Consider the following 10,962-nt stretch of genomic DNA (forward strand, 5'->3'; position numbering starts at 1 on the left):
TCATTATTTGTTGCAACAAAATATTTTTGTTTGAAATATAGATTTTTATTTGTTTTTCTATATCACGGTTCTTTCAAATAAAAATATATATATATAAATTAATGTAAGTAGAACGCGTTCTTATGAGTTTAAAGGTTCACCAGCCGATAAAAACATATATGTTTAGTTAAAAACGCCAAATCACTAGCCAACATGGCGGAATTTTAATTCGTTATTTTATAAAATTGACATGGAGTCGGACACAAATCATCTACATTACACTTCTCAGTTTTGTCCTCGTACTACATAAAAGGAATACAAATAGAGTAAGTCTTGTCTTGCTGAAATCCGTGCGACATACAAAAATAAACGTGGCAACGCCGCTCCGCACCGTCCTCGCCGCGACTCGCCCCACCAATGTCATTATAAGTTTTGTCGTCAACGAGGTTCGTGCGTCGAGTGTTTTGTAAAGTGTTTTTTACGTGTTTACGGCGAAATGGGTAGAAACAGGTCCAAAAATGAAATTAAAAAGAGGCTGAAACGGAAGCAGAATCGCCTAAACCAACTTTGGGAGCGTTTAGAGGATGTATCAAGTAAGTATTATCAGTTTTTTCATAACCTAGGTAAAACAGTGCACATGGAAACGGGGGGGAGGCGTGTTTTCAGTAAATTATCGCCTCTATACTCTCTGGTTAACCATACTTTAAATAAAGAATTGCACAACTACGTGTGAATTTTAATATCTAACCTAACCTAACTCCTTGACCCAGTGGTCTTGCGAAGTATGGTTGACAGTAATATTTTGTTTGAAGGCCCAGTGGTCAACAAACTTAATAATTATGCGTTTCATTGCAGGCGATGACGCATCATCCTCCGGCAGTGATGATTCTTCCAGTGAAGATAATCACTCTGGTTCCGAAAGGGGAAGGCGGAGCCCAGTGAATCTCCCGCTTGAACCCATCGATAGCCCGGCGATAAATGCAGGCAGTAACAAACCAAACACCTCGGACGCAATAATTACCTTATTAGGTATATACAAAAGTTACCCAACAGTTTGGGAAACAATAATAAATGTAATTATTTATTATCATAGGTAAACAACCAAACCTTACCCAACAGTTTGGAGAAAACATTCACGAAGATATTGTAATGCGCTGGAGCGAATTTCTAAGAAAAGGGGTTGAAAAAGATGACAAAAAAGCTTTGATCGACAGTTACCCTATCGTAGGAAACTGTAAAGAATTACTCGCACCTAAACTAAACATGGAAATTGCAACATGTTTAAACGAAAGCTTGAACCGACAAGACATGTACCTTAGTAGGATACAAGACGAAATTGGGGTAGCCATCTCCGCTTTAGGGAAACCTTTAGGCAATTGCTTCCCTAATCCAAGCGAACAGTCTAATGAATTCTTAAAACCCAGTATTGATGCGGCGAAAATCTTAACTAATGTCCATCATAGCATATCTACACACAGGCGCCATGTTATTCTACCTCATCTGAACAGCTCGGTGAGGAAGATCATCGAAGACTACCCAATAGACGAGTTTTTATTTGGGGACAAGTTTGCGGAGAAACTGAAGTCATCCAAGGAAATACAGAAGACGTCCTCAGATCTTAGATTACAGAACCCCTCCACCAGTTCAAAAAACTACCAGCGCCCCAAATACAAGTCCAAATACAAGAACCAATGGAACTACAAAGCGAAGGGTCGGAACACCCAAGGGGTCTCATACAACCAAGCCCGGCTGAAAAAGAAAAGGACCCAATATTAATGGTGAGCATAAAAAATGATCCGCACATGTGTGTCGGCAAGACTAGATCTAGATTACATTATTGGGAAATGCTGACAAGTAACCCTCAAGTTTTAAGTTGGTTAAGGGGAATTAAATTTAACTTCATATCATCCCCCCCTACAAGACATTCCATTAAAGAACCTAAGTTAACACGGTTAGAACATGAAAATTGTAAAAAATTAATTGACAGCATGTTGGAAATGGGCGCCATTTCCCGTTGTACAAGTTCAAAAACACAATATGTTTCTTCATATTTTCTAAGACAGAAAACAAACGGTGAGTACCGTTTCATACTTAATTTAAAATCTTTAAACTGTCACTTAGAAGCCCCCCACTTTAAACTTGAGGATTATCGCACTGCCATTAAATTAACATACCCTGGTTGTTTTTTTACCCTAGTAGACTTAAGGGATGCATATTTTTCAATACAGATAAATGAAAAATATAGGAAATTTTTGCGGTTTTGCTTTCAAAACGAACTATTTCAATTTAATTCCTTACCTTTTGGTCTCTGTTCGGCCCCGTTCATCTTTACAAAGATAATGAAGCCCGTACTTCATTTCCTTAGAACACGTGACATAATCTGCGTTTGTTATTTAGATGATTTTTTCCTAATCAGCCCTACTATGGAGAAAAGCAAAAAAGACATCACCTTAACCCTACAAGTGTTGACAAATCTTGGTTTTAACGTAAACTACGATAAAAGCCAGTTAAATCCCAATAATACTTGTTGTTTTTTGGGCTTTTTCATAGATTCGAAAAACATGCGTCTTTCGCTACCCTCAGAAAAAAGCCAGCTAATCATATCTTTAATCAATGACGTGTTGTTAATACGTATCTGTTCCATAAAGCTTTTCGCTAAAATAATTGGTCACTTAGTAGCAGCCTGCCCAGCAGTAAGGTACGGACCACTGTATATAAAATCTCTCGAGGGGGAAAAGTATAAAGCCCTAAAGAGCGGAAAATCATACAATCATAATATATCCTTATCGCGAGGGGTCAGATCAGACCTTGAGTGGTGGCAGAATTCATTAGCATGTTCATATGTTCCAATTTTTCAAGGCAACTACGACATCACTATTTTCACAGACGCTTCAAACAGTGGTTGGGGCGGTAGTTGTAATAACGAGAACATTCACGGTTTTTGGCTACAAGAAGAATCAAAAAATCACATAAACTGGTTAGAATTGGCAGCAGCTTTTCATTGTTTAAAAGCGTTTACCAAGTCTTTTACACATATGAACATACTATTGAAAATAGATAACGTCACTGCCATAGCATTAATTAATAAAATGGGTAGCGTTAGACACAGAAAACTTAACACTATTACCAGACATATCTGGCAATATTGCGAATCAAAAGGCTTATATATTTTTGCAACATACATTAGCTCTAAAAATAATAAACAGGCAGATTCTGAGTCTCGCTGTAAAAATATTGATACGGAATACGAATTAAATAATATTCATTATAAACGCTTATGCCGCATTCATGGAACTCCGCAAATAGACCTTTTTGCCAGTCGAATTAACGCAAAATGCGCAAGGTATAATTCTTGGAAACCGGATCCGGGAGCATCGGGAACTGATAGTTTTACCACATGTTGGTCACAGGATTTCTTTTATGCCTTTCCCCCATTTAGCCTAATATTAAAAATGCTTAATAAAATCATAATGGACAAGGCAGAAGGTCTAGTCGTAGTACCATGGTGGCCCACACAACCTTGGTTCCCCCTGTTTAAGAGATTGGTTGTGGGGAAAATATTATTCTTTAAGCCAAGTAAAACCTTACTTTTATCGCCTTTCAGGAAACCTCACCCCTTATGGCGGACAATTACCCTGGCTGCCGGCCATTTATCAGGGAAGCCTTTGTAAAGAAAGGGTTTCCCGAAGAGGCCATTGCATCCATAGTAGCATCAGTAGCTGACAGTACACTAAAACAATATGACACCTGGTTTAAAAAATGGTGGGGTTTCTGTTGTGACATAAATCACGATAAATGGTCCTACGACCTTACTACCTTTATTAAATTTCTAAGTATACAAGTAGATAACTCTAACTCTTATTCGTCCATTAACGCGTGCAAGTCAGCATTATCCTTTGTACTCCCCATCGACACTCGAGATGAGGGAATAATTAAAAGATACTTAAAAGGCATTTATAACCAAAGGCCACCAAGGCCAAAATACAATACAACCTGGGATCCTCACCCAGTACTGAGTCTGTTAGAAAATATGTTTCCTTTAAGTACTTTATCCTTAGAAAAGTTATCACATAAGTTAGTTACTTTGTTAGCAATTATTACGGCGCATAGAGTACAAACATTCTCAAAAATTAGATTAAGTTATATAAATCAGTTTGATGATAGGATCGAAATACTGATCCCAGATACCGTCAAAACTAGCGGGAAAAATAAATTTCAACCTGTGCTAAAGTTACCATTCTTTAGAGACAAACCAGGGTTGTGTTTAGCATCTACGGTTTTATTTTATCTAAACACAACTAAAAGCCTCCGCGCCGATAATAATGATTATTTAATACTGACACACAGGAAACCTTATCATACGGCCACAAGCCAAACGATAAGTAGATGGATCCGCTCGACTCTAAAATCCGCGGGTGTTGATACAAGCAAATTTTCAGGCCACAGCACTCGGCATGCCTCAACTTCGGCCGCATACCGAGGCGGAGTTAACATTGAGGAAATAAGAAAATATGCAGGATGGACTGAAAAATCAAACGTTTTTAATAAATTTTATAATAAACCAATATCAACACCGGCGGATCTCTTTGCAAAAGGGGTCCTCCAAGGATCCAGTATTACCTGTTAAAATAAGAGTTCCTTACTTTAAGATTTAGTGCGTTCTGTTCCTTGTAATTACGTTATATACCTATATGTTTGTTACAATGTAAACATACAGTTTAATGGTTATATTATTATATTTCGTTACACACCTTTAAAAGGTGCCTTTCCTATAAATATATACAAATTACTTAAGTATATATTATACAAAGCTTATAGGGAATAAAGCTATTTTCTAGAGATCGTCTTTTCATTCTCTAAACAGCTACTCTATTTGTATTCCTTTTATGTAGTACGAGGACAAAACTGAGAAGTGTAATTAACAGATCAAATGACTTACCTGTAGGAAATTTGATCCTAATTACACGATCAGTTTTGTCCGAAGTACTACATAACCCACGCCATCTTATAAAATAATAACAGTGATAATTAATATTATGTATGAACCACATCACAACTATACCTAGAGCCTTGGTCACTCCCACCCCTCACAAGCCGATCTCTTATCAAAACTTATAATGACATTGGTGGGGCGAGTCGCGGCGAGGACGGTGCGGAGCGGCGTTGCCACGTTTATTTTTGTATGTCGCACGGATTTCAGCAAGACAAGACTTACTCTATTTGTATTCCTTTTATGTAGTACTTCGGACAAAACTGATCGTGTAATTAGGATCAAATTTCCTACAGGTAAGTCATTTGATCTGTTAATTATATCATATTTGTGTATAAAAAGAGAGAAACTATTGTTTCGAAAACGAATCCACAATAAATGGAAACCTTGTTTCCAAAATGTTCCGAATTAGTGCTATTTGTGTAGAGATTTCGAACTAGTCACCTGTCAACAACGCCAATCAAAACTTCTGGTCAAAGTAATTTAAAAAATTGTATTTACTTATTATAACACAATTAATATATAAAATTCTGGAGAAAAAGAGAAAAAAAAACGTTTGCTGGTAACATTTTTCTTCGGTCTCCTGTTAGGTATGAGTAGTGGCTGTTATTACATTTATTCCTAAAACAAATCGTCTCTGTAATGCTTATAATAAATTATAAAATCGCATAAGAAAAATATCTGTATTCTGTATTTGTACTCAACGTATGTCCTTCTTTCTGTTTTTTTAATTATTGTACTATAAAAACTTAAATGCAAAAACCGCAGATCAAAACCCAAACAATAAAGTAGTAAGGTTATTTTCCCACATTTTACAGTTTATCAAATAAATTATGGAAACATTTCAGGCACAAAAACGGGTACGAAATCTGTAAATGTGAGCAACATCTGTTTCTTAAAAGTTTCGAAAAATTTGTGACATTAAGATCTTTATTGTAATAGCATACGTAGCGAAACCATAGGTTTGGTAAAATATTTGGAAACAAAAGGCGATTTATGTTACGAAACATATGTATCAAAAATGTGACGAAACTGTTTCATACTGTTTCTCAGCGGAGATTTTGTTTCGATTTTGTGTCTAAACATGCTACTTGTGTTAGACCGTTGGAGGATTCCCATTCCAGGTTACGGATGGAGTCATCCAGGTTCTTGAGGTCCGCTTTGTTACAAATGCAGAATACAGGTATAGTGACAGTGAAAAAATAGGGGATAAAAATATATTTATAGATAATAAGTTATATTCCTAAAAATTTAAATTTAATCTAGTGTTTCGATGCCGCTACCGTTTCCCATCATCGAGCAAATTTAAAACCAACAACCCCTTTATTCCGTTGTATGAGCCGCGTTGCGGAACTTTTTATCTAATTTAATAAGCACAGTAATTGATAGAGGAGGTTCGTCTGAATATACGGCAACGGTGCGCATAAAAAGGACTCTGAAAAGGGGAGCTTTAACGAGCGATGAAATTTTCCCGGCCGCTTCAAAAGCTCGCCGAGCATGTAGATCCAAATTGAAATACCTATAAAGATGTTTGTTCTATTTTTGACGTTATAATTTCAATTAATTTGACGGGAAACACAATTAAAACGGACCACACACCGTACGACATGTCGGACAATAAGTTGTTTCAAAGTATTCGAGGCTTACAATTCCACAGATTTTGTTCAAATCTGTATTGGTCTCTATTAGAGATTCTTATCCCGAATAATGGAATGTGAGTACACAGTTTTATCAGTATCAGTATGTTTAATACTTTCACTAAGAGAATAATTGAAGTGCTAGGAAGTAGTTTTTTTTGTCAGTGCTTGCCAGTTTTGAGGAAATATCAAGATATTGGCTTCCAAAACTAATTCTTTCTATATAGTTACACTAAAATGTTATTTATTTCATGAATAACAGTCGCCTCTGTTTGATCCAGGATTATTCAGATTTTTTAGATCTATTATGGTCCTCTTCTCATCCTTAGGTTACATTCTTTTTAGTCCTATCCTTTTCAAAAATTTAGCAACTAACTTGGAAACTGACCTCCATATAGCTCATTGACCCTCCATATAGCTCCATTATCAATGCCCCATTATGCTATGTACAGAGAACTGCACATTTGCTAGGCTGATGCATTGACATAAAATGTGTTCGGTTTTTCTTCTTTAGATTGACAGAAGCTGCACATGCTTATTTAACTTACAATGCCTTGTTAGTAGACCCAGTACGTCTCTTTTGAGCCTCTTTCTGTCTCTTTTGCTTATTAGGCCCGCTGTAAATTTTGGCGAATATTCTTCGCATAGCTTTCGGAACTTTTTCACCTGTCTATACCTTTGTGAATTTCTTTTTACAATTCTAGAGATTTGTTGACCTCCCAAAGTTTTGTGGTCACCCCCATGACTGCTCTTGCAACGCCGCAGAAGGATTCTGGGCCTATGGATGGCATTGACGTTTGGCTCTTGGGGCCTTGTATGGCTTTTTATCGTTTCTGATACATCAGAATACCGTAACTCATATGCTAAATAATACACCTAATGTTTGTCGGTCTCCAGAAAGCTTACCATAGCGTACCTGTCACTAAACTGTGGGAACCTCTTAAACTAACCAGATTAAATCACACACTTATATCAGCAATACAAAAGATTACCAAAAATTCTTGTTCCTTAATAAAAACCGGAAATAAAATATTAAAATTATTTAAAATATGAAAAGGATTAAGGCAAGGGTGTTGCTTCTCATTAACTCAACGCCAACCAAGTTATAAAACAGTGGAAGAGCAGGTGTCTAATTGGTATGCCTAATTGGTATTGCTATACCTAATTGGTATTTCCAGAGCCCATGCCTCTGGGCATACCAATTAGTGAAGATTCTTGCTTATACACTTTGCAATTCGCTGACGACCAGGTTATTTGTGCAGGAGGCAAAGATGACTTGGAATATATGACATGCAAACTTAAAGAGGAATACCAAGTTTGGGGACTGGATATGAATATCACAAAAACTAAGTATCTCTGCATTGGATTGAATCAAACAGCAATAAAACTTGATAACGAATATATACAAACATGTAACGAATACAAATACTTAAGCGTTATTTTTGATAAATCCGGGAAAGACGATAACGAAATAAACTCGAGAATAGTCAAGGCCAGAAATGAAATAAAATGCATGAATAAAATACAGAGTAGTGATGTGTCGGCATTTGAGTAACGCGATTTTGGATCGGTATTTTTTTGTAACGTCGTGTCGCGCTGCACAACGAATCAGGAAGCTGTTACTGATGAACGACGATCATAATGACGACAAAATTATAAATTATTTTAATATTGGAATTTTTATTTTTTATTGGAACCGTAGTAACCGCATAGCGACGTGTTTAGCTCCAGCCGTCGCGCTCCTAGAGCCTTAGTTCCGCCTGTCGCGAACAGAAGTTACTGGTAACTGCTGTAACTGATTATTGACGCTCGACCTCAGCGGCGGCGTAACTTCGCTCCAGCCGTCGCCCTCCTAGCGCCGTAGTTCTGTCTGTCGCGAACAGAAGTAACTGATCCCTGCTGTAACTAGCTATCGATGCTAGACCTCGGCGGCGACGTACTTCGTTCCAGCAGACGCTGGAGCGCTTCTAAGGTTCCGGTTTTGCCTGTCGCGATTTGGTCAGTTACTATTAAGTCGCTACGTTACTTTCGCAATAGCGATTTTTGGTATGTACTAGGCATGGTATAAAATAGCGTTGTTTGAAAGATGAAACGCAAAAGCAAATAAAATAAAATAAAAATATTTTATTTTCTTTTATACATTTATATAAGTTTTATTGTTTATATATATTTTTAAGATTAGGTTAGAGCAATAAACAATTTTTTTTGACAGTGGTTTGGACTTTGTTCTTGATTTTAACATTAAATATATTATATTGCAATACACATAAATATGAGCCGTTGATTTTATTTAAACGAAAATTGATGGAAAATAACAAGGAATGTCATCGTTTTTCTAAAAATGAGATAGGTTGGCTATACACAATTATAAACTCGATATTTGGAAAATGAGTGGCGGATAAAAGTTACATTAATCTTCAAATATAGATAAGATTTTTAGCGAGGTCCGCGACACTGTGGAAGTCGGAACCTCAGTTACAAAATCGCGGTATTTTGTCGCGGTATTTTTCTGGAACGGTCGCTATTGTAACGCGACTCATGTGGAACCGGTATTCCCATCACTACTCTGGAGTAACGAAATAGGTAAAGACAGAAAACTGAGGATTTATGGTACGATACTCAAGAGCAATCTGCTATTTGGGGCGGAAACATGGAGGTTAACCGAGAATAACAAAAGAAAATTACTGGCGGTCGAAATGGACCCGATAAGGAGATCAGCACGAATAACAAGGCTGGATAGAGTACTAAACGAGACCATAAGAGACAAAATGGGTAGACAGAAAGACTGTATAAAAATTTTACGTTTATTTACAATTCTTTATAACAAATAATATAAAAAGACTGTTTGATATACCGTAATGGTAAAATCTATAGTGTTATTTTTGTTTCAACAGTAATTCAAAATCTCATCTTCGTGCGTCCTCATATCTTTCATCGTAATTTTCATCTACATATTCGAGTTTAAATTTAAACTGCTACCTCTACTGCCACTGCCGAGAAAATGTACAATATAATTTTAGCATTTTCCAGGATGAAATACTCGGGTTTGAACGCTTAAAAAGACGCATGAGGATTTAAATCGTAGAGATATCGGTTAAATAGAGCATCGAAATGATAGTAGTGCGGAAGCAGTTTGTTTTACAGCACATCGTTTGCAAAATCGCGGAATTTTGCGGCTATTTAATAGCTTATGATTAGCCGAATCGTAAGAATTTACTGCAGAATATCTTTTCCGTTTTTTAAATCCAGCATTTCACTGTAATTCAGTGTGATTAATATGAGAAATATGTTCAGAAATCACGAAATGTTACTTGGAAAGTTTTTTTTTCATTTTTAGAGTTTCGTACCCTTTTAGGATCATTTTGTTGTCTGTCCGTCCGTCTGTCTGTCAAGACCCATTATTTGGGAAACGCGTGGAGGTATCGAATTGAAATTAAAACCATATACTCAGGTCTACAGGATAACAGGATACGGCCGTTTGTGCCGCAAAAAACGTTTATTTCGACATTTTCAAGGGAATCAGAATTTATAGGTTATTGTCCGTTGATCCAGAACTGTGATATTTGGCAAGTAATACAGTCTTATACTACAAGTAGGTATAGGGAAAAATCTGAAAATTTTACATTTTTAATTAGATCATAAAAAATAGTGTTTATGGGGAATTCTCGGTACTGGGTTACACTGTACGTTGGAGGTGAGAATTCCAGTTCCTTGGGAGGAACTTCCTTTCTTAATTTTAGGTACCTAAAGTTAAACATCCCATAAAATATTCAAAGAACAAACTAAAAATCAAAAACAGTATCCATGACAATTTTCTGTGGTAATTACGCCGGCTGTGGCAATAGACTATTATATCTCGGATCTGCCGACTGAATAAATTCCCGTGAACTAGTCTTTTAATTAGTTCCTCTAGTTCCTCTCAGTCCTTTCGGTCAGGTACAGGTAACATACGGCTGGCACTCTCCACTCCCGTCTAGCATCGGGCTACGATCGCGTTGGCCGATCCGTCGCCGTCGCATATTATCATATATCGGTCATAGTTTCGATCCCGGAATAGGTCCTGAGGAACTAGTTCTTTGAGAAACCGGGAACCAGTTCCTTTCATTCCCTAGTCGGAATAGTTCATTGGAACTAACTCGTTCACGAACTATACATTTCTACTGTACGTACCTTACACAGGTAAACTGTTTATATTTTAATTCTTATTTTCATTCATCCAGAAACAACTTCTTTTATTATATTAACTGTCCAAAACATCATTAACACAATTATCAATACAAAAAACATCGCTCTCAAGACATTAAACGCTTCACCAGTCTCAATTTTCACCCTCTATCACCTGTCTCATCAAATATT

At 36.7% G+C, this 10,962-nt stretch overlaps 1 protein-coding gene across 2 annotated transcripts; it reads left to right on the top strand.

Annotated features, from left to right (window-relative positions):
* The first annotated feature begins 279 nt into the window (after positions 1 to 279).
* LOC115891950 lies at positions 280 to 4,818 on the top strand. 2 transcript variants are annotated; one of them, XM_030912561.1, is made up of 4 exons: positions 286 to 572; positions 835 to 1,008; positions 1,073 to 1,757; positions 3,584 to 4,818. In XM_030912561.1, exons 1-3 carry the CDS (start codon positions 476 to 478, stop codon positions 1,753 to 1,755), a joined length of 954 nt encoding a protein of 317 aa, XP_030768421.1. In that variant the 5' UTR covers positions 286 to 475; the 3' UTR covers positions 1,756 to 1,757; positions 3,584 to 4,818. The 2 variants fall into 2 exon arrangements, with proteins under 2 accessions (XP_030768422.1, XP_030768421.1); XM_030912562.1 differs by having other exon boundaries at positions 280 to 572; positions 1,073 to 4,818.
* The last annotated feature ends 6,144 nt before the right edge of the window (positions 4,819 to 10,962 follow it).

Source organism: Sitophilus oryzae, unplaced genomic scaffold (assembly GCF_002938485.1).
Source record: "Sitophilus oryzae breed Bouriz unplaced genomic scaffold, Soryzae_2.0 scaffold_1214_pilon_pilon, whole genome shotgun sequence".
NCBI lineage: Eukaryota > Metazoa > Arthropoda > Insecta > Coleoptera > Curculionidae > Sitophilus > Sitophilus oryzae.